The sequence below is a fragment of the Thamnophis elegans genome, chromosome 9, assembly GCF_009769535.1.
Source record: "Thamnophis elegans isolate rThaEle1 chromosome 9, rThaEle1.pri, whole genome shotgun sequence".
Classification (NCBI taxonomy): Eukaryota; Metazoa; Chordata; class Lepidosauria; order Squamata; family Colubridae; genus Thamnophis; species Thamnophis elegans.
Window position 1 is genome coordinate 40,437,883 of NC_045549.1, and position 24,648 is coordinate 40,462,530.

At 33.7% G+C, this 24,648-nt stretch overlaps 1 protein-coding gene across 1 annotated transcript in view; it reads right to left on the bottom strand.

Moving 5' to 3' along the window:
• Nucleotides 1-239: 239 nt before the first annotated feature.
• The window catches only part of FAT4 (FAT atypical cadherin 4), a 136,002-nt gene continuing 111,593 nt past the window's right edge, over nucleotides 240-24,648 (bottom strand). Inside the window, 35 exon segments of the mRNA XM_032224616.1 lie at nucleotides 240-2,285; nucleotides 2,288-2,692; nucleotides 2,695-2,736; nucleotides 2,739-2,789; nucleotides 2,792-2,972; nucleotides 2,974-3,089; nucleotides 3,092-3,447; nucleotides 3,449-3,570; nucleotides 3,572-3,712; nucleotides 3,714-3,773; nucleotides 3,775-3,985; nucleotides 4,361-4,387; nucleotides 9,501-9,730; nucleotides 11,208-11,277; nucleotides 11,279-11,397; nucleotides 11,399-11,424; nucleotides 11,875-11,899; nucleotides 11,901-12,000; nucleotides 12,559-12,737; nucleotide 13,894; nucleotides 14,214-14,241; nucleotides 14,244-14,298; nucleotides 17,944-18,142; nucleotides 18,144-18,249; nucleotides 21,086-21,143; nucleotides 21,145-21,184; nucleotides 23,609-23,781; nucleotides 23,783-23,898; nucleotides 23,901-23,939; nucleotides 23,942-24,049; nucleotides 24,052-24,150; nucleotides 24,153-24,204; nucleotides 24,206-24,261; nucleotides 24,264-24,311; nucleotides 24,314-24,646. Coding sequence (XP_032080507.1) covers nucleotides 2,119-2,285; nucleotides 2,288-2,692; nucleotides 2,695-2,736; nucleotides 2,739-2,789; nucleotides 2,792-2,972; nucleotides 2,974-3,089; nucleotides 3,092-3,447; nucleotides 3,449-3,570; nucleotides 3,572-3,712; nucleotides 3,714-3,773; nucleotides 3,775-3,985; nucleotides 4,361-4,387; nucleotides 9,501-9,730; nucleotides 11,208-11,277; nucleotides 11,279-11,397; nucleotides 11,399-11,424; nucleotides 11,875-11,899; nucleotides 11,901-12,000; nucleotides 12,559-12,737; nucleotide 13,894; nucleotides 14,214-14,241; nucleotides 14,244-14,298; nucleotides 17,944-18,142; nucleotides 18,144-18,249; nucleotides 21,086-21,143; nucleotides 21,145-21,184; nucleotides 23,609-23,781; nucleotides 23,783-23,898; nucleotides 23,901-23,939; nucleotides 23,942-24,049; nucleotides 24,052-24,150; nucleotides 24,153-24,204; nucleotides 24,206-24,261; nucleotides 24,264-24,311; nucleotides 24,314-24,646 — 4,139 coding nt within the window. The 3' untranslated portion in view covers nucleotides 240-2,118.

Sequence of the window (24,648 nt, forward strand, 5' to 3'; positions counted from 1 at the left end):
TTCTGTCTGGAATTCTGCTCTAGGCTTTTTTTTTTTTTTTTTTTTTTGGGGGGGGGGGGTCTGGATCTCTAGCCAAAATGACAACTTAGTGTTCTTTAAATATGCTAGAGGTGTCATATTTGCATTGTAAAACTGCATTAGCACATTTCCATTACTGCACACAATATATTTTAAATAAATATTTTAATTCTATTATTGGCATTGTACACTTAAAAAGCATATGGTCTGTTACAATTTTATCAAAATGTGAAAAATGAATGTTACAGAAGTAACAAATGTAAAAAGAGTATTTTCTTACTTTTCCTGAAAGTAAGAAACTATTCTGTATAGGAAAACATTGATACCAAAATCAGAATTTAGATTAAGAAACAGGCAGAAAGAAAGGAAGATAAAATATGAACAAGGAACAACCCCTCCCAACCCCCCCTCATTTTTAACACAGTATAATAGAAGCTTTATGGAAACATAAGGGCATTGTATAAATCCCCCAAATTTAAAACAGAGATGTTTAAAAATATTACCTTTTATAAGTGACTTTTAGGATTCCCGTTACTGAATGATCAATTCTTAGGATAAACTTTATACTCATATATGAACACCTGAGTAAAATACATATATGTATCATACAAATAAAGAATGTTGCATGCAAATACTCATAACTTTCTGCTTTTGTCTTTAAAATACATAAAAGTAGCATCAGATAGAGACTGTGCTCCCATATTTTCACAATGCAGTTTAAAGATAAAAGTTATTTCTGCTGTCCATAGCTGATTCCATATGTATGTCTTTCATACTAGAGTATCTGTATTGCATTACTAATAGAGCAATCATACACAGCTATTCAAAAGCAATTCTCATTAAGTTTAGATGATTTTACCCTCTGGGATAGGAAGTGAAATTACAACCCAGGCTTCAACATTGTACATGCTGAATTAATGGAACTTGATCTTGAGTAGACTCTTCTATGACAGCACTATGAGTACATTTTTAAAACTGGTCTCCTCTTCCAAGAGTGAAACAACTTATATTTTTAATAAATATGTTTATTTCAAATTCTTACAGAATATTCTGCAATCTAACAAATTATTCTAAGCACTGCCTTCCTGCAGGATCTTTGAGTGATCTTTATTAAACCATAATAATACTTAATATAATGCTATATGTCTTTTTAATACTTAGGCAAACAATCCTCACTATGCCCCCTGTGAGCTAGAGTCATCGTTTTTATTACATATAGCATCTTTCATTTCTCCAGATGACAGAACTGAAATATCAATGGGGTGGTTTGTCATTCCAAAGTTATTATTCAAGTTGGAATTAATTTGGAACCAAAAGAGTTCAGTTTTCTATTCTCACTTGCATTCAACCACATTATCTGTTCTATAAACTCTGTTGTTTGTTCAATTTTATAATGTATATCAGTTTCCATACAAGCTAAAAATACTGCAATTTGGGGAAACAAGGAAAAAGAAATCATTCAGAAGTTCTCACACATCCTTGTCAAAAATAATGCAATCCTAAAGTCCTCATGAGCTTGAACTGGTTAACAGGACCCCTTGAACATAAACAATAATACCATCAAAGAATGATAAGCTTAAGCTTATCATTATTTGAAATATTCATATTTGAGCAACAGAGGGATAAGAGATATAGTTTCAGGAAGAATACAATAATGTCATTCCTTCATTCAGCATCTGTAAAAATTGCTTCTCTCAACAAATCAACATAGTTGATATTTTTACATTTCAAAACAACAATTTCAACTTGTGTACAAACACGCCCTTCACAACAAAACATTTTGTAGCCATTTTTAGAGCTAATTATTCTTAATTTAAAAATCACAAACCAACAAGAAATAAAGGATAAGATCCAGATACCACATATAAGATATTTTGCTTGAAAATATAATGCATGCAGTAGAAACAAATTTAACCAATTGTAATTAAATAAAACAAAAAAACAAACGTATTTGTCCTTCTCAGCAGCATAGTTGCGATTATTTTAAATGTGTCTAACCACTGGCCCTGGCTAAAACAAAGTGTGTCCTTTTTTATCTACACTGAAAAAATGGCTTGAGTATTTTATGTATTTGTATTTTGATAATGTCAATATGAAGTTCTATACATACTGTTCAGCTTCTCCATCTTTTGGTTGCGTTGTACCATTTCTGCACTCTTCACTTACGTTTGCTGCTGTCTTTTCTGGAAGAGATGCCAAATCTTTAAAAACATCCACATAATGCCCAAATCCAGGGCCCCAGTTCAAAAGGTTGTCCCAGTTGAAGTTCCTCCTTGTGGTCCAAGTTTCAAAGGGGAAGTATCATTAATGCTGGATGCAGGTGCAGGTGCTTGTGCACCCACAGGACCGCCACCCTCTCCTCTGCGTCCTGGATATCTCCTAGGCTTAAGTCTCGTGCCATAATTGTCTTCATCATCAGCATCTGATTCATTAACTTGAGATAGTTTGGGCATTCTTGAAGTATACACCATGGGTTTTTCGCGATCATACTCCATCTCAGAACATGTAAAAGAGTCATGGGAATCACTGTCAGATGATGATTCTGGAGCTGGAATACCATCAGCTGGATTTCTTGTTCTTGACAGAGGCCTTCTACAGTCTTCCTCAGAAGAAGATCTTCCATGATCAGCACTGCAGATGCTTGGATTTCTAGGGCGTGGAGTGTTAAGTCTTCCACCTCTTCAATTGAAAGCCCTACAGGAGGACCACTTTCGAGAGAAATTGTCCCATTGGTTGCTTTAAGCGACTTCCAGGCCTGGAACTATGACCCTCATCATTTGAGGACTCTTGCTTCTTCTCCCTAGTCTACTGGGATAATTAAAGATAACAGTTTGGCAGACTTCATTGTGCATTTCTAAAGGGCTCCATTCTCTTATAGAAAGATGCATTTCCTTGCTGGACTATTTTCTGTAGAAAGTGGATGCTTTCGAGAATGGAGCAGGACTATGACGAGAAAAGATGGTTTGGTGTAGGGCAAGCAGAATGATTTAGTGAAGTTGTCCTTAGACCTTGATTATATGAAGGCTGGTAAGTTAAGCTACTTGCTCCCAAGGGCATAGGCGACTGTCTGCAAACCCTAATGGACTGTGCCTTTGAATGGAAAATTTAGGAGTATGACTTCGGAACTGCTTATAATGCTGAATGATGTCTGCATCTGAAGGAGCTATACTGCTTGCATTATCAATGTCATAGTGTTCTATCTCTGCTTCTGGGGAAGCTAGAGGAGCACTGGGTATAGTCTCTGTGTTGTGTAATATATCTGTTTCATCAAATATGAGATAAGGATTTTCTCTTTCGATTATATCAGGGTTTGGATTTCCTTCAGGTTGCTTCCGGATGGTCATATCATCACCATAAGGCAGTATATTGTCAGGATCATCAAATGCATCGTTCTCACTGCCCTTCTTTTTCTTTTCCTTTGTTTCTTTTCTTCTTTGGAACTTTTGCCTTCTTTCCTTTGCACTGATTGCAGAGGATCAAGCTAAGCACTATCAATGCCAACAAAGTAGCACAGCTGCACACAATGGCTGGAACAGCCCACAGTGGTAAAGAAAAGTTCAGCCGGGTAGAGCTGAGGGATACATACATAGGCACTATTTATTCCTGCCTTGCATACATGTCCCTGGGCACATATGACACCAAGGCACACAACTAGTATTTCACATGTTGTTCCAGTGTGTGATTCTGGACAACTTGCAAATAAATTCAGCTCTTTCATCAGGTTCACAAGTGCCTCCATTTTGACAGGGGTTAGATCGCACAGGCGCCAGGATGAACACATTCATATGTATACCACTGGTTAATGCACATTAGTTCTCCTCTACAAGGATTGCTGGCACAGATGTGGGGACCACGGCAGCCAATCTTCACAGAGGAATCTGATTTAGATATGGTAGCAAGGCTATGTTGTCCTGTGAAGGGAAGGCTTTCTTCACCATATTTCAGATAGGCAATGCAACCATCAAATCTAAGAAAATAGAAAAAAAATTGATTTGAAAGTTGCAGTTTAACTAATTTAACGATTTTAATTGACAATGTAATGGATAAAAATAATCCTATAAAGCAATAATCATTAAATGGGATTTATATGTAAATAAACCTAATAAATATAAACTTTACTTCCTACCTTTTATTTTTTCATATAACTCAAGGTGGCAAATATCCATGACACATTAGTTCTCCTATTTTCCCCACAACAAAAACCCTGTGAGGTGAATTGGGCTGAGAGAGAGATGGGCCAAAGATACCTGCTGGCTTTCGTGGGATGTTTGGCCTGATGCTGTAACCACTAAACCAGGGGTGGGTTCCGGCAGCTGCTACTGCCAGTTCGCTCGGGGTGCACTGCGCACACATGCATTCTTTATGTGCACTGTGCAAACACACACACTTGATGTGCATTGCATGTGCATGTGCAGTACCACTAAATTGCTCTGTGCATGCACAGAAGCAAAAAAACAAGATGGCAGTTCCTATGGCGCCACCAGAGAACCTGTTCAGGGGCATGGCAGGCCTGGGTTGCTCCCAGCGACCCAGGCCACCAAGTAACTACCGATTCAGCCAAACCGGTCCAAACTGATAGGAACCCACCTCTGCACTAAACCAAACTGTCTCTATAGCCTAGCAATAGAAAGCACAACAACTTTGTAAAGGCGAGTTGGACCGAGAAAGAGAGGACAGGCCCAAAATCACCCAGCTGGTTTCATGCCTGGATCAAATTTTTTATTTACATTTAAGGATTAGAATGTATTTGGATGATTATTATTGTATCTCCATGTTTGTGTCACAGGTACCCTTTAAGATGTTTCCTGATTGAAAGTGTTAGTCGATGATATTACCATTGCCCCGGGGAAGCACATGGGAGCTTCTTTCAGTCCCTATTAAGAAGCTTGAGTGGATTATGGGAACTCATCCCACCATGCAGAAGCACTTGTATCTCAAACATAGGCTTGCTAACCTCCAACCCAGTGTCCTAACCACATGAGCCACCATGCTTCATCATTGTATCAAAAGCAACTCCATCAGGTTTTGAAATTTAAAAAAAAACACCTTCACACTTGATTTCCTGTTTCTTCAAATCATATGCATTATTTTTCTTAGGATGTTGGTTTTAACTTAGCTGCAGTTAAAATGAAATAAGTAATCATAAGCACATCCTTCCTATTATTAATTCTCTGGTTTGTAGCTTGACAGGAGACAGAAATTTTGTTCACAATCTCATTTTGGGGACAATTTGGGAATGTTTAATGGACAAAAAACCAATTTGAGGTAATCAATAATGTAATAATTATATTTATTAAGTACAAGTCATATTGATCCTTAGTTTTTTCATAAAGTTTTTGAACCATTTGTCTTAAATGAACACTGAATAGCCTAGGTATCCAATTGTATACAGAAGCAGCAAAATAATGCTATTCATTTAAAGCTCTTGCAATGTAGTAGGTCACATTGATGTTCTGTAATGATTAAGGACAATGGGGAACTTGGGCACAGAAGATGGTGCATGACCTTGCATCAGGCATTTTCATCAGCCATTTTAGGAAAATGGTCATGGCAAACCATTTGCAAAAGTTTTTCCAGGAAAACTGCAGGGACTTGTCCAGGCATTCACCAGGAGTCAAGACTGACTTGAAGGAACAACAGTTAACAACTTACATACATTGTATGTGAATACAATGTCACTGAATAATTAACCTCTTTTTAGGACTGAAAAGTAAACATTATTTTGTAGGTGTCCTTTCTGATGGATGGACACTTTGTGAAAAAGTGAATCTGAGGAAAACTGTTTCTGAGAACAGAAAAGAAACACTCTTTTCTTCCAAAAAGACAGTAAATTTTTAATAAAGTCCCATATTTGGAATTTGAAAAATGCTGGTCAGAATTCGGCTGAGCAGTATAAAACAAGGGAGGGAAGGAGCCCAATAATTCATTATTCTTCAGTTCAGCTATAATCACCCTTCAATCAGCTGTTTTTTTTTTCATTTAAATGGACCAGGAGCCCTGATGGTGACTGCAGTATTGCAAGCTAATTCTGCTGATTGCCAGGGGTTCAATCCTCACCAGCTCAAGGTTGAACTCAGCCTTCTATCTTTCTGAGGTTGGTAAAATGAGGATCCAGATTGTTGGGGCAATATGCTGACTTTATAAACTGCTTAGTGGAGGGCTGTAAATCACTGTGAAGCGGTACAAAAGTCTAAGTGCTATTGCTATTGCTAAATCCTCTAGCATTTTACTTACATCAGCTTTCATTTCTGTGCAAGCAGTGAATGAATAACCTTACAGTTTTGCTTATTTTAATCAATTCTGACTAGAAAAAAGTAAGAAATTTTAAATAAAATTTAAATGTGGGCATATTAAATCAAGAAAAGTAATATGAGTAATTGTGTCTTTCTGTGTGGGTTGTTGAATGTCTGTGTGGGTGAGAACTTAAGCATCTAGAATCATAATCCTACATAATTCCAGCATCATCTAAACATAATTAGCTGTGTTGTGAAGACAAAGCGATATTTCATGCCTCGGGATCTGTTGTAGTTCATCTAAGATAGTGGTAGTCCATTCACAATGGCTCTACTATATAATGACACAGGAAGATGTTCTGCCCATTCCACAAGTTGTAAATTATGTGTGGCCAAGGACCATGGGAAAATAAACATATTTAGAGTGAAAGTGTGAACTGATGAAGATTAGTAAAATTACACAATTTTTTTAGATTTGTTATTCTAAATTGACTTTCTGTGCTTACCCTTTCCTGTAATGATAATTATGGGCCTTCAAGTCATTTTGTGGTCATCATTTGTGACCACAAAATTAGATTTTCTCAGGAAGATGTGTTCCAAGCCCGGGCCTTTGTGTCTTCCAGCAAAGCACACACCATTGCTGTAACTGAATTCACCCATCTTACTGCTGTTCTTTTTTCTTTTCTTTTCTTTCCCCTTTCCTAGCATTATAGCCATTTCTACAAAGCTAACTTTGTCCAAAGCATGATCATGTGAGCCTAGTCTTTATTCTTGCAGTGAAAACTCTAGATTCACTTTCATATACAGTCGTGTCTCAGGAAATTCTAGCCTGCATAAACTGATCTTTGCAGTTATAATCACTGCATCTGATTTTTTTTCCAAGCCATTTTTTGCTTCTCTGCCCAGCGGTAGTCTGTGGCATATTCCGTGACACTTGGTTTTTTTAATTGATAGAAGATAATATTTTAGCTCAGGGTTTGAACTATGGGGTCCTTGGTGTCCTCTGAACTTGGCTGTTTTCTTGCAGTAATTTCATACCAAACTAGGTAACATCATCTGTGCTAGTGGAGAATGAGATTTGGGAATGGTAGGAATGACAGATTTGGGTATTTGAGATTTGGGTATTGGTAGGAATGACAGCACAGAGGTTTCCTAGAACACATTCCTAGTGGCTTCAGTCAAGACAGATAGTTCTGTTTGTTTTAGTAAGAATGCACCATAGATCATGGTTGGAATATCTTGAAATGCTGAGGCTAACACCCTACAAACAAACACTGTTGGCTTTGGTTTATTCAACAGCTGAATAGTGGGCTGATATCTGTCTTAGCAGAGGCCAACACTCACATGGTTGATGTCCAACTCTGCCAGACAATGCATATCGTATCTGGCACATTGCATCTCACTCCTGTGTGCTGGTTACCAGTACTTAGCAATCTCATGCTCCCCCACATTAAAAAGACAACAAGCACTCATCCAGCTATGGCAAGGATGCTGAACAGTAAGGCCCTCCCTATTTACCAGGATACTGTACAATCCAGCACAAGATTGAATTCCCATAGGCCATCATGGAAAACAGCTACTCATTTAACATCTATCCAATATAATTCTGACAATGCCTGGCAAAAGGAATGGTTCAAGTTACTTTCTTGTGGCTTGCCATTAGTGATTCTTTTACCAAATCACTTGGTTTTGAGCTGCCTCATTCTGATCAATCATGAATATCTCTAATGGTTTGTACTGGAATTGTATTAAAGGAGTACATATTTTTCGGCTTTGCAGATTGGCAGGCAGTGGTGGTTCCATGCGAGTTTTTGACAAGAGTGCGAGTACACAGCTCCATTTGCATAAGCAGCTCACACAAATGGCACATGTGCACACATGGTCCCTCACTATTTGCATAAGTGAGGATGCGTATGCACACACACTTACCTACCATGTCCACAGTCCTGTTTTAAATGGTTCAAGGCTGGAAATAGGCCAAGACCTGGGGCTTGGGACAAGGGGCACATATCTTAAATAATAAAACTATGTCTTTGCTGCTGCCTTTGGTGGTTGGCATGTCTACAGGGCTAAATATGATTAATTAGCTCACAACTAGCCACGCCCAAATAGAGTCGTCTTTATCTCAAACACTAATACAGGTTAAGAAAAGGAAGATGAGCTGATGCAGTGATAACTTTCTATATTTTTTTGGAATGGCATATGAAGTTCAATTCAATATTAAGACAACATGGTATAAAAAATTTATATTTCTACAATGCAGATTCTTGTAGCTTTTAACTGGAACATCCATTTACAGTGGAAAAAAAATATAACAAGCTTATTACATGTTAAAATAGGAGTAAAATTTGACTAATCAATATTGTTAACAGAATATGGAGTTGGAAGGGACCTTGGAGGATTTCAAGTCAAACCCCTACTCAAGCAAGATTCTCTATACTACAGGTGTCAAACTGGCTGCACCATGTTGCTGTCACCCGATGTTTCATGACATTTTTCCCATTCATGGATCTGGGTTGGCATGGTCTGCATGCAACGCATCCAGCCCATGGGCCACCCCTGCTCTATACCATTTCAGACAAATGGTTGTCCCAATCTGTTATCTTTAAAAATCTTCAGTGTGGAGGGAAAGTCGGTTTTATTCACATCCTACTTATATCGTACCCAGTGAAAAAGAAGAATAAAATTACAAAAAAAATCCTTATATGGCTAAAATAGACAATTTTAATATAAATAAATTTAAAACATCATCTATACTGCTTTCTTAATCCTTAGTATCTGAATATGAATTAATTCAATATATTTAAAAATAAACCAGGAAAAAAAAATATAATAACAAATAAGCTCTTTTAACACAGTATAGAAGATTAAACAACTATATTAATATCATAAGCATTATTATTGAATATTCCAAAACATCATACAACTAAAAAAGTAATGAATAAATTCTGCCCCTTTTTGGGTACAAACTAAGTTTAAAAAATATTTTGTTACACTATTATAAAATAATAGTGCAATTCAGGACTTATATATCTTATATAATGCATAAATAGAATCTTATATAATACATAAATGAACTCTGGAACTTTGGATGTTTACTCAGTCCCTCTGCTATTTTAAATTAAGATAGTCTTGTATTAACTGCTTTTTTCATTTGTATTATTACTATATATCCCTTCTCTGTGATTGATTATTCATGTTATTATTTTTCTTCTTACCTGGTTCATTGCTTCTAGAAAGCTGGTTAACTGGGATCCACCAAGAGAAATTGTTAAGACATTTAGTCCTCCAAAATCTTGTGTGACATGTAGAATGTCTCGGCTATGCATCTTGTCAACAGTGATCAGTGTGGAAGTCCCATTCTTTTCAATTAACAGAAGATGCCAGTGACCATCGGAAACATAAGCTTCAGGAATACTTCTCTCCACCTTTCCACCTACTCCAGCATCAGAAACATACTGCACTTTGCCATTTTTTATCTGCAGTTAAAAAAGTAGAGAAATGTCCTAAGAAGTAGACATTTATGATGTAGACTTTAATGCCTATAGATTGTGTGTACAAGTGCTGTCAGAAATTTTAGTGTGATCACATAAGTCACTGCAGGACAAAACTACTCCTATTTTTCCACAAACATTATGCATTCAAATATTTAGCATTCTACAAATATTTACAGTAATAGCCACCACTCAAAATTGTGTTGATTTCAGACTTATGAAGAAATATTATTTCCACATAAATGTGAATTCATATGTAGAATATTATACAAGCTTTTAAAACTGTCTTTAGCACTCACCATCATGAACATCAAGATCCCTAAAATATTGGCTTGTGCTCCACAAGGCCTTTGGGCATTCTTGGTATCAAATGTCTAGTTGTCTACATTACTGACATATCTACTGCCTGACTCACTTATTTTTAACAATAAATTGACTTTAACAATATTCACCATTTTTAAAGATACTTGAGGTGAAACTTTCCTTTGTTGAGTGTCTAGAAAATTAAACAAATGGATGAAACAGTGCACTGAACACTAAAATAGGCAGAGTGAGGGGGAGAGAGAGACAGACCCAGAGACAGAGACATGGACAAGGACAAATATGACCTCAGCAAAACGAATAATTTCTTTAAATCTGCTGTTTTTTAAACCAGTAACCTGTTTACAAGGGAAGTGTATTTCCATTGTTCTATCCTATCGTTATTATAAAAGTGGACAAAAAGATTTTAAAACTGCATATAAACTCACTTTGTATTCTAGAGATATCTAATGTTTCAATAACTCAGAATGACAACTTATTTCAGTTTTATGTAGAAATTAGATTTCCACAGGAAGACATGCTAGTTCTCTTGCAAAGTATTGCCAAATGTCTGTCTGTCTGTCTGTCTGCTGTCTGTCTCTTTCTCTCTCTTTTGTTAGCTTAGAGGTGATCTGACACACAGCAGGAGCAATTTAAAGGCATGGTGGCAAATTTGACCAAAGCCATTCATAAAGACTGAATCCATTGCTTTCTCTTGTTAATCAATCATCAATCCATTTTACTGTGTATTGATATAGAATGGCTAACTAGAACTCAATATAATGCTTATACTGAAGACAAGTTTGACATGAAATTGACTTAGGTGTTGGTATGTTTAAAGATTCTAATTTGGAACATTATGTTTTTATAGGAATCTGAATAAGGAAGAAAACATAATAAAAGAAAATGTTAAAAAAACCTGTAGCGTGCAATGTTTCATTAAGAATATATGGTGGTTAACATTGTTCCAACTGCCATTCAAATACCTAGCACATGGAGTCAAGACAAAACTGATTAGAAGCCAAATCATTCAGCTGTTTTAGTAGCTGGAGTTCTGCCCAGCACTAGTCAACATTCTGGTATTCTAAACTAAAATAAGTAGGATGAATTCAGAATACACAAAGAACATTACATAGCTAGCTGCCTAATCAAATTCACTTACCTTCACAGTAGTATAGTTGCTGCTTTCCTGAATATGGATTAATACTCCACTTTTACTCCTTGTCCTGATTTACCTCCATACTATCCATACTTCGAGGCTCCATAATGGCATTTCCAGTATAATATCTCATCATATATTCCAATTTTCTATTTTGCCTCATATGATAGTCAAGACGTCCTTTGCCCTCTAAGGGACAAGGCAGTGTCAGCTGTAAGATCTAAAATAAATAATGATATTTCATTAATAAATTCTCATCATCTACCTTATGCATAATGTTCCTTTTCCTGATGAAAAATTATAGATATTATTTTAAAGACATTCAACTATGCAGAAACTAATAATTCTATGCAGTTACAAAAAAAAGAAAAATCTGGTTTTTATTTTTAATAATAAAGAAAAATAGAGTATATCTTCCATGTTTTATTGCATAACAGTTCATCTTATTTTTGTAATATAATCAGGTTAAGTATTTCGATTAAAAAAAATCTAGCTAAAAGTGGTAAAATATCTGCAACTATACATTAAGTCTTTTTTCATGGTTGATTTCTTGTAAAATTACTTGTATAATATTTAACCTTCTATATGTTGATAGAATGAGTCCAATAATTATGTACTCATTCACTCATAACATAGAAATGCTAATTGTCAGAAAAATATATATATTTACATTTTTCACAGTGTTTTCCTGTTAGGTCCTTCTTTACAGGTACACTGTTGCCATGACCAATGATCCAGACATGTGCCACCATGTTGACAAGGGTTAATTGCACAAGTTCCTTCCAGTCTAGGACACCTAAATAAACAAAGTAATTTAATTGCAATTGAGCCACATATATGTACATTCACCTAGCCCATATTTTTATGCAGATTAGAATGCCACATATGGTCTCTTCTCTGTTTTCTAACAAAAGTGTGTGATATTTGTAAGTTCTACAGAAATTGTGAAGATTTCTCCAGATGTATTATTTATATTATTTCCTTATTTATTCATCCTGTATCTTGTATGTATATTGAGGGAGGCTGGGTCGAAAGAAATGGTGTGGTTTAAAAATTGGAGGAAAAAACATTAATAAGCTATGCTACTCTAACAGCTGGTGTGATGTTCTTGAAACGTAAGGATAATCAAGGAACATGTGAAAAAATGGACCTAAAGTTAAATAGAAACAAAAGTAATGAACAATGGATCCAGTCTGATATCTGACAGTGAAGTTATAGAATAAATGCAAAAAAGGAGGGAAACTACATGCGTATGAAGTCCCATTCACCTCTGATTTATAGCACAATAAAATTCACAACTTATAAAAAGCCTAACTAAAATCTGAGTTTTTAATACTTATCAAAGATAACATACTGATATAAGATGTGTTCAGCTGACAATGCTTGGCTTGGTTCCAAGGGACGTCCATTGACTGCAAATTCCATTATGCAACCCACAAAATCATGGCTTTCTACCTGTCCTTTTCTTTGAAGGATTTGGTCTAGTGATTTGATACCTCCAATGGTCACTCTGTTTGGCTGCACATCTAAGTCCTATGAGCGGGGGAAATTAATGAAAACAGAGTAACCAATCATTAACATAAGCAAATTTGTAATTTTTGTGACAAAAATATCATTTACAAAAAACTATTTAAATCAAACACAAATTTTCTCTGTATATTTACATAAGATAAAGCTGTACTGGACTGTTTTTTCAGTCATCATAAACATCATGTTATATATATGTACATTTCATTTTAATTCTGATTGAATTTGAACACTGAATAGTAATTACAACAAATCTTTTATTGAGAATACCTCTCTCCTTTCCAAATCTTGATTCTTGCTACAAGTTAACTATAAAATTAGTTTTGAAAGAGGAATGTGAATAAATCATATTTTAACAGGTTTAATTTTAATTGGTTTATCTATATTAAATTTAATTCAAGCCATTAATGACAATGACTTCAAGCCTAGGAGAAAAACATTGAACTCAAAAGATTCACACAATTATGTTGTTGCAATGCAAGATGGACCTCAAACAAAGCATAACCCCACTTCTTTTACACATACAGTAAATAAGAGTGGAGATTTCTTCACATTTCTCTCAGCTTGTCATTTTTGATGCCTTAGGACACTTTAAAAGCATAGCCTCTCTTCTTTATTCACTCTAATGTGAACTCTAAATGGCTTTGATCTATTCATGTTTCATCTTTAAACAGAGTTTTTAAAAAATCCTTGTCTGTTGCTTTACAAATTCACTTTTCTTATGAGTAAAATTATCGATATTTGTTCATTGTTTTAATTATGTTTGATTAACATCTATTAACTACCTAGTGATGATTTGTAGCAACATTTAATGAAAAGTCTATAAGTACTCCTGACATAATTATGCATAACAGTAATGTTGCTAATTTAAACTAGTAATGCAGATTTTGGTCAATTATACATACATTTAATCTATTTAAGTAGTTGTTAAAAAACAATTTTGTACTCATCATAGAGATTGACAGTATGTAAAGTCCTCAAAGTATTATCACAAATTATGAACTTTTGTTGCCAGTCATTGAGCCCTTGTGTGACTGCACCTGGTTTTACAAACTTTTTTCCTGCAATTATTAAGTGAATCACTTAGTCATTAAGTAAATCCAGTTTCCTGCAGTGACTTTGTCAGAAGCAGCTGGGATGATCACAATGGAGATCAAATGACCCTCGGACACCAAAACATTCATAAATACATGCCATTGCGAAGTGCCTAAATTGCAGTCATGGTCATAATTTTAGAGACTTTGCTAAACAAATGGTCATACAGTGAGGACTACCTGTACTCCTGACATTGTTATGACAGATATTAACTCTGGTCATTTGTAAAAGAAATGAATGGAGAAAAGATGGCAGTTTGCTTTCTCAAATAATTGAATTAATAATTCATATGAGTTCAGATTTGTATCTTCTTCTTATTCAAAACAGTCTTTAATCTCTTGCAGATCAACATTCCTAATAATGAAAATGAAAGGAAATTATCTTTACCAATCACTAGACACAGCCACATTGCTACAGTGCAATAGCCTGGTTCCTGTTCATCAGAGCAAGAGTCCACAGTCAAAGATGCTACCTACAAAATTGAAATCAGGAATAGTATTTTGCTTTATACGTAACAATCAATCAAGTTTAAATTATTTAATATTAAATATTCCACTATTTAAGGAATACAACTGGATTTGGATAGTCTGTTTTCAAAATGCACTTCTCCATACATTATAAAAAGAAATATTATATATTAATGTATGTATGTATGTATGTATTATATTATATATAATCAGCTGTCAACATAAATGTAATGTTCACCTGACAAAACTTATTCCTAGATTCCTTTATTCCTAGAAAATTTACTCTTTAATTCTATGTGTTAATGCTGGATAACAACTGTTCCACAATTGTATGATGTTCTCAAGCTAAAAGTTCTCTCTGATTTTAGAAAGAATTTTAAAAAAACTGTAATAGAAATTGTACAATATGCTAAATATATTTAAAAACTAAGGCATTACCTCAAAAGAAGAAAAAAATAACTTCACACATGTTAAATTATTGTTTTGTTATCTATGGCCTTCAACCTTTCAGGAATATTATATGACCTCAGGTCACTCCTATGCATTTCCGTTCAAAGTAAATCCCATTAAGTTCTGTTGCTATTATTAATATTAGGTAAATGTGTATTTTGAAGTTGTAGGCAGAAATGGAAAGAGAAAGATACAATGGCATATTTCAGCATACTTAGTGCATAGATACTTATTAATCTTAATGATTTGATAGGCAGAAGACTGTTCCAGGAAACAAAATCATAATGTGTTTTTCCCTCTGTGAAAAGAACTACAGAGCACTGGAAATATATAGTTTGAATCAAGGTCTTCTTACATTACACATGATGATTTAACACAAACTGAACCGATCAGGCATGCCAAGGATTTTGCATTAATGCAAGGATAAAAACATAAAATGAAGCAAAAAAATTTTTTCTAGAAACAAACAACATCTACATATTGTAGCAGTCTGTAACACTTACATGACAAAGAAAAAAAACTGATATTAAATAAATGTTCCATGGCTATTAATTTTCATATCAGTCTATATGAAACTGTTTAGATAAAGTGAAGCTTCTCTCTAAGCTACAAATAAAAAACATGCAATTTTGTTATTCAAAGATGGTACAGTTATTTTATCATAGACCCAATTAAGATTAAGAGGCTGATTAGGATCCTGATTATCTTTTTGGAGTGGTTTGCCACAGATTCATTTCAAGAAAAGGTGCAAACAAGCCAAGAATCCTAATCTGGAACAACAGTGGGCACATAATCAGCTGTAAATGTAAATATCTATGCTGAGTTTTTTAAAAAGTCGCAGTAAAATATGACCATATATCTTCCACTTCCCAAAAGGTTTTATGTTATTCAATCTAAATCGTACAGAAAACTATTTCAGAAGGAAAGCTGTCACTTTCGTTCCACATTGAAACAGGATTGCCAAAGCTTACTCAAATGGACCAACATCTTTAATTATATTAAAGCTGTTTTTATTAGTCCTTTGGATGAAAATAATAAGAGGAAATTGCTACAGTATGGATGCTGCTGGCCTTGAAACATGCTGTATCAGAGCTCTTGAAAAAGATTCAGATTCTATACAGTACAATACATTACTGAAGTTGAATTAAGAATTATGACGAATAGCCTTAAATCTGTTCACACCTTGATCTAATGAAACACTGCAGTCCCTTATTCCTCCTGCATTTTAGTCAGTTACCTTCTTATTCTTTGGTCTTAGAAGGCATATACAAGATGATTCTTTGGTATATATTGCATTTTGTCTATATAATGTTCAATTATTGTTACAAAGAACTGAACTGAATGCATATAAATACTGTATTTTTCATGTATAAAACACCCCCGAGTTTCATGTAGTTTCTTATAGTAAGCACACTATAAGCCATCACTGTACAGAATCCATCTGTTAAGAATAATACAACCAGAATAGGAAATGCATCACAAGAACAATAGAGATGAAACTAGGGAGGGGGGGGGGGCAATGTGATACAGGAAACAACTACAATAGAGAAGAATGATACGGCTGCATGTAAGATAGAGGCTCATCTGGCAAGTGCAGCCTTCTCTTCGGCCTCCTGTGTACAATACACACTTCAATTTTCAATATATATTATAAAGAAACAGTAGTGTCTTATACAAAAATATATATGATATATAGATAACAAAACCAACAGAATATTAGATGCAAAGTGGAACTATCACTATAATTAATAATGTATTTATTTGTTTGTTTATTATTAAATTTATATGCCACTTATTTCACTATTCAAAGTACCTGAATGTTATACAAATTAACAAGAAGATTTTTCAAACAACAACATTTTGCATTTCAATTGGATTACCAACTATAATGATATGTGGAAATGACTGTGAGAGACAGGGCAGTAAGACACAGCCAAGGGAATGATCACATAAAAGGCAATATTTTAATATTTCTTTGTTAAATTTAAACCATGTCTCCAGTTTATAGATTTATGAAGGATACAAAATTGTATGGAGATTATTCCATGGTTGTTAAGCAAATCATTGACTGCAGTGAGCATTGTGATCATGTGACCAGGGAATGCTGCAAACAACCATAAATGCAGGCCAGTTGCCTAGTATTTAAACTTGATTGTAGGGGGAGGCAACTGTCAGAACTTCAAATTGGAGTTGTAAGTACCTTTTTTGAGTCCATCATAATTTTAAATGATTGCTAAGGGACCAGTTGTAAGTTGAGAACTGTCTGTATATTGTTAGACAGTTATTTTTGCATAATCTGTGCATATTTCAACAGTTATAGATTATTGCAGAGATCTCTTATTTCTTGCAAAGTCAAAGGCACACTTAGACTCTATACAGATGTGCATAAGACTTTTCAAAGTTTGGTACTACTATTCTTATTAAGATGTAATAAAATGTTCGTGGAACTATAAGATAATTAATTATAGGTCCACTTTTGTAAGAGTCATTTCTAAGGTTTACAAAAGGGTTACAACCTTTCAACAATTATACAATATTTTGAAAATGTTACTCTTTCAGTAGCATTAAGAGTATGGCAGATTCCTATAGTTTACATTAACATTTTAACAATATTAATCATTAATTAGCAGGGATATTTTTCTCTGTTTTAAAATAATAAGATGTGCTGTTTCATGATATGTAAAAAAAATACTTGATATTCCATTTAAAACCTATTATCCTATACTTGCTGGTGATGAAAAAAATGTTTGATTTGTTGGTGATGGTTAACTTAAAGCATACTGTAAATTTAAAAGTTTCCCTAATGAAACAAATTTTGTAAATTGAAGTGCTTGGAAATATGATCCATGAAAAAATAGTTTATTTTTACAATTTGTTCCAATTTATTATTGATTTCTTTTTTTAAAAAAGTAGATAAATGCTAATTATATAGTTAAAATTATCTCTTAATTAGACTTCAGTAATTATTCCACCCAAGTGTACCAATTAATTAGAGTAGGATAGCCATTAATCCTCTTTAATTATTCTCATTTTAGATTTTTTTTCTTTTGAAGCAGCCATTTATATGCTTAAGAATTCGTTTAAAACAAAGAAGCTTGTCCAGTTCAGTTATAATTCTGCTTAAAAAAAAAACAACCTCTATTTGTACTTAATACCCTGAAATAAATTGGAGCTTAAATTTCCATGAAAACAATGCTTACCATTCCTGCCCTCCGAGCAATAACAGTGTGAAATTGTCCATCAGACACCTTCTTTGCTGTGGTAAGTTTATATGTCCCACTGCCAAGATTGTATGAAAATCTCAACCTTTCTTCTGTTATCTCAAGGGCCAAGAATTCTGCCCGATCACCAGTCTGGTTGTCATAATTATATAACATAAGAGCATTGCTTTTGATAGTTGAAACTTATGTAAATATAATTGTTGTTTGGATCCATACTGGGGAATTCCATATACGATAATTCTTCAAATCCATAGCTATTTACTTCACAATGTTTTCCAAAAACACCTGTAAAAATAACAAAATATTGTTGTACAACATTCCAGAACTAATTAAATGTTATGGGCTGGTGTTCCTCTCAAAAACTAAAATATTTGGAATGTTCAAGTCATATTTATTCCTTATTAATATTAAATAATGTTAAGTAAAATAAAAATAAGTAATATTTCTTTAATATGCAAAAAAACAATGATTTCTCTATTGTGATTTTAATAAGCTTTTTTTTTTGTTAATTATAAGTATGTGAAACATATCCTGTTAACAACTGGTATAGTTTAAAATATACATCCAGAGCAATACTTTAAATTGTATTTAACTTGTTAGGCATATTCCAACATTATATAAAAAAAAGACTTGCAGTTCAAGTAAGATTTTTGTTGATTGAATTAAATATAACCATATATTTAATTTATGTTGTTTTTTTTAGGATGTTAGTATTGTTTTATCATATCAAATTTTTTACAACTTTATTTAGTCATCATTAGAATAGAGGTATTACTAAACAAAAATAGAACTCTGAAAGAGAGGTACAAACTAATTATAAAATTAATAGTTTCAAATAGATATAAATTACTTTTGTGAATACTTTGGTCTTTTATTTGAGTGCAATAAACATTTTTTAAAAAATGAGTAAATTTGAGTTATTTTTTTAGGTTATTGATTTATATATTTTAGTTATTTAGGGATTTTTTGGAGTTACTTTTATTTGTGTGCAGTAAATATTTTCTGATTTGGATAAACAAGAAAATTTATGCTAGTTGTGATTACAGCCCTGGGAGAATGATCTTATGGGAATGATGTCTGTGGAACCCTAAATTGTTGGAATACATCTCCAAACAAAGTAAAATCGCTATACTTATTCATCCTTTGATAACATTCCAATATAGCCTATTGTAATGGATCTACATGGGTATTCATGTAAACAAGCTTTAAAAGCTTCAATTGGTATTAAATGAAGTGACTTGCGTACTACTGGAGCCCGGAGGAATGATATAGCATTCTTTAGATAGCAACTTGTAGGATAAGAAAAGAGTAAAAGTAATATTGGGCAAGAGACAATTGGTATAAGAGTAAAACGAAGGGGATTGTGGAATACTGAATTTGATGGATTTGAGAAAACAGAAAGATAGCAACAGCACTTAGAGTTACATACCACTTTACAGTGCTTTACAGCCCTCTCTAAGCAGTTTACAGAGTCAGCATATTGCCCCCAACAATTTGGGTTCTCGTTTTAACCCATCTCGAAGGATGGAAGTCTGAGTCAACCTAGAGCCTGCTGAGATTTGAACTGCCAAATTGCAGATACTGGCAGTCAGCAGTAGTCTGCAGTACTGCACTCTAACCACTGCACTAACAAGACTCAAGGATAAGATTGAAAATAAAAGGTCAGATAAGGTTAGAGGACTAACAGAAGGAAATTAAACCCCTTCATTATTTTGCTCTGATTAGCAAAGACAGGGCATTTTATAAGGATTGTTTCTCAAATATCATTTGAGACAATAGGAATGATCCAACTCTTCCCCCATTCTGTAACAATAATTTGGAATGAAGGGAAACTGAACCAGCTGAAACCTAGAATATATCTAAATCCACCAATTCTATTTTGTATGAAACAGTAGTAATTTAACATGGATTTTAAGTTCATGCAAGACTTGCATATGATTATAGCCAGATGCTGTATCTTCTTTACATTTTTTATACATAGTAGCCTCACTGTATAAGCTAGTAATTTCTGACTTCTTCTATAATTACTACCATGTTCAGCATTTGTCCTGCAAAATGTCTTTCTGGTTTACGTGTACATTTTTAAAGAGTATCGTCTGGCAATACATATAAATGGATACACTCTTGTAGTGATTATATAGTTTGATGGTGCTATATCTTAATCTGTTAGAAGAAATTTGTATAACTATGAAATTGTAAATATTACTTTTTAAACATAAATCTTGTAGCAGGAATTAAAAGATTTACATTCTTTTAAAGCCCAAAGAATGATGAAAAATCAGCCCTGTGATACATTTGAATTATTTAAAGTCATATAAAGTGGGACTCTTGGACCAGAATAAACTATTTTGTTAATGTAAATTTGTTTATGTTAGTCTGTGCTGTGAGAATGCTGAAAAATGCCAAGGTTGAAGGTGGAAATACCACTACCAGAGCAGCAAACTGTATAAGGATTCCACTGATATAAAACAAATTCAGTTATAGTTCCTTTTATTCTCCTTATATTATGCCTTTCATTACTTACTTGCTTGGTTTACCATTTCTTAGTGCTACTTCTCTTAAGTAGGATTCCTTATCTTGAAAGGACAAAATATTTTTGATTTTCTAAAAGTTTGGTGGTTTGTGAAATTCCTTCCTAAAATAAATGCTTTCCTTTTACTATACTGCTTTAGCAGTCTACTGATTGCTAACTACCATTAGACTGAAACGTTCCAACAAAATTTGAAAATGTTATCCTATTAAACATGATAAACATAATGTATAAATTTAGTTAGTACAGACAAAAATAATACGGGAAGAAATTTTCCTTTTAATATTGGACGCTGAGAGTATTTAACACAGGATGATTTAATTCAATGTCAAGAATTATCTTAAAGAAGGAGCTAGAGAAATTTATGAGGATGACTCTATTACAGATTTAGAATATGCAGGATGAATCTGAATATTGTTTAGTTATTGGAGTAGAACAGAGGATATACTGTTATGTATTGCCCATTAGCACCTGGCCTTGCATTTAAAATTTAAAAAAAATGCTTGGGCATGCTGTGTTAAGACTAGAATACAATGGTAGAATTCTCTGAGTGAATCTGAATGAAGCAGAAACAGAAACATTCTTCCTCACCAAATGGACAATGACAATAGTATCCTTCCACTCCATTTTGACAGGATCCTCTATTGAAAACAGGGATTGCATTCACAATAGTTGATGCTGGATTCACAAGTTTTCCTGAATATTCAAGAGATCTATTATTATAACTCATTCTATGTATAATTACATTTTGCATCAGAATTAATTCTCTCTCTCTCTCCGTCTCTATATATATATATATATATGTATGTATGTATGTATGTATGTGATGTATGTATGTATGTATATACATATACATATACATATACATATACATTACATATACATATCATTACATATACATATCATACATATACATATACATATACATTACATATACATATACATATACATATACATATACATATACATATACATAATACATATAACATATACATATACATATACATATACATATAATAATATATATATTATATATATATAATATATATATATATCCGAGTTTAATGAACACCAACTGAAAGATCAATGAACTTAAGAAGGATTCATATTGCTTGTTTACCACGTGGGAGGGGACTAATTAACAGTTATTTGCATAGTCACATGTCTATTGAATTGTTTTTGAACAACTCTCGCTTGGTCAAGAAACGGAGATCAGCACCATGCCACAAAGTCAGACATTACTGATATGGAAACCTTTACCATTTTATTAAATATGATAGAATGGGAGGAAACAGCCATAATTTTAAAGAAATCAGAAAATCAGATTGGTATCACATATTAAGACTCAAACAGAAGTTGCCCTGAACTCAATTCATATAAGTCATCTCTTCATCCATGCATACTGCATATGTGAGGAATGTGGCAGGAATGACATTACACCCCAGTAGTTAGTATGATACAAGAGGAATGGAGAAAGTTAAACGGTTAAGGCTGCAATCTCATAAGAAAATAAATTTAGATATTTCAATCAATTAGCAGAAATATACTCGATTCAAATATAAGTGAAATTTGAAAGGGACATTAATATATATAGGTGTATTCGTGTGTATGTGGTGTGTATATTATCTGATTTTTTTTTTATTTAGAAAAAAAGCTGCTGGGGCAAGAACCTTTCTAGAATTAAACTATCATATTAAGAAAGAATTATAAACTCTGCTGCCCTTCAGTAATGGTCTTTTCAAATTTCTATTTTTTAACCCTACCTCTAAAATATAAATTAAAAGCACAAGTTCTGCTCTTAAGATTTAAGCTTCCCATTCTTTTACTTTTTCATGCACAATTATTTAAAACTGGGAAATTTGAAAAGAGAAAATAGTATGCTTAGAATATTTGTATGTGCATATATGATGTAGATCCATATACTTCAAAAATGTCTGATATATGTTACACACATATAGATATAAATTTCCAATAACTATGTTTTTACAGATGAAGAAAATTACAGACCTATATGTAGAAAGATAGCTGTGCCAAGAAATAAGTATGATAGTCAGGTATGGGAATCAGTACCTTCATTAACTACTATGCAAGAACATGGTTATTTAACCTCTGGAGCCACATAGTTGTGCTGTGCAACTGCTATATACTGCTGGCCAAATAACTGATTTTCTCAGTCAATGTGTAACACAATCTCATAAAATGAGTTTAATTAAATCAGTTGATCAGTTATGAATAATTTCATACGACTTCAGGCACAGTAGGCAATGTTGCTGGAATTTACATAGAAAAATGCAACAGGTGCTTCTTATGCCAATAATGATTTAGGCAACATATGCCAATTGTGGCATGCTTTTTTAAACAGATGCAGATGAAATTCTGTCTATGAATTAATAGATTTCACACAGTGGCTCAGTCTCCTGATTAGTCAACAGAGTTATCAGATCGACAGAGTGGAACTTTGCCAGGGCTGAAGCTATTTTCTGGCACATCTCAGAACTCCAATCTCTAAAGGAAGTCTCCAAGGGCTACAGTTTATTTTTCAAATATGCATAACAATATGATGTTAAAAACTACATTTAATGTGGGGAACACATTTTGATGGAATTGTTCTTAGTATAGTGTGGGTGTGTGTGTATATGTATGTATATACATACATACATACATTACATACATACTACATACATACATACATACATACATATATATATATATATATACTATATATATAATATATATAGATATGCACCTATGGAAGCTAATATAAGAGAAAGGGTTAGACAATGCTATCGTTCTCCTGACCTATGTAGTTTCCTTTAAATTATATATTTAAGAAGAAAGATTTGTTTGCTTATTATGAAACACTTAAGAAACAGATTTGTTTCTTTTCGTTTGCATACTTTCTATCTATGCAAATGAGAGACTAGTCAGGAAAGAATAAAATTCATATTATTAATGTTGACAGCATTAATGCTGATGTCTTAAGTTATAATAACGTTAGATGTGTAGCCCAACTATATTCAACAGAATCAGAATGAAAAGTTACAACAAACAAATTAAGCCCATAGATGCCATATTTCTATTTCAGTTAATAGAAACTGCACATGCAGAAACAATATCTTACCTGTATAACCAGGTTTGCAAATACAGTTGAAGTTTCCTGGGAGGTTCTGGCAGAAGGCAACCATTTTTACAAGGGTGGACAGGCATTCATTTACATCTCTCTCACAGGCTATTCCAGTAAAACCATTGGGACAACTGCAAGAGAATCCTCCTACCAGATTATGGCACGGTTCCACCATTATGGCAAGGAGATGGGAAGCATTCATCGACATCGGTTTGGCATAGTGCTCCATCATATCCTGGCATGCATCTGCAGGTAAAAGGCTGAAGAGGTTCATTTGCATGATAATGACTGGCACACTGTCATAGCTTCTTATTTAGGATTCACAGCCAGTTTCCTCAAGCAGCTGCCTCCATTTTGACAAGGATTTTGTAAGCAAGAATCATGATCACAGATTGTATTTTTCACACCACTTTGTCGAAAGATAATTTCCTAATACTTTCAAAGAAAGTAGTCACACTACCAGGATTAACATACTGGTAGTTGTTCCGCTTCACTGCTGCCATCAAAAAAGTTTGATTGTTGTCCTCAAATATCCATAGAGTTGTACTGTAAGTCCTAGTCCGTTAACTGGGCGTTTGGCAATCCGTCAGAAAATGAAGATAATGATTAGTCAAAAATTCTTTCAAGGATGGCACACTAAGATGAGAAGAATGCTGTTATCAAGTGTGGCATTATTGAATCCTGAAAAGAAACTCTAATGACATTAGTAACTGAGTTGTGCAAGCCATCATTGCTTAAAACTGTCAGGTCAAATGTTCCATCCGTTGATCTTGCCAGGGAATTCAAGTCACAAGTATTTGGTGGAATATTGAAGAGGCTTGTAACTCCTGATGTAAGGGAACATTGAAAGGTATCTAAACTATCAGGATCTTGAGTTTTACACTGCCTAACATTCCTCCAGGAAATATAATTTCCATAATAGTGAACAAAGATTTCTACTGTTCTAGGATGTGATGGGTTATCATTTTGTCAATTACCTTTATATAAACTGTTTCCTGTGGAAGACATCTGAGGAATGCCTGAGTCTCTG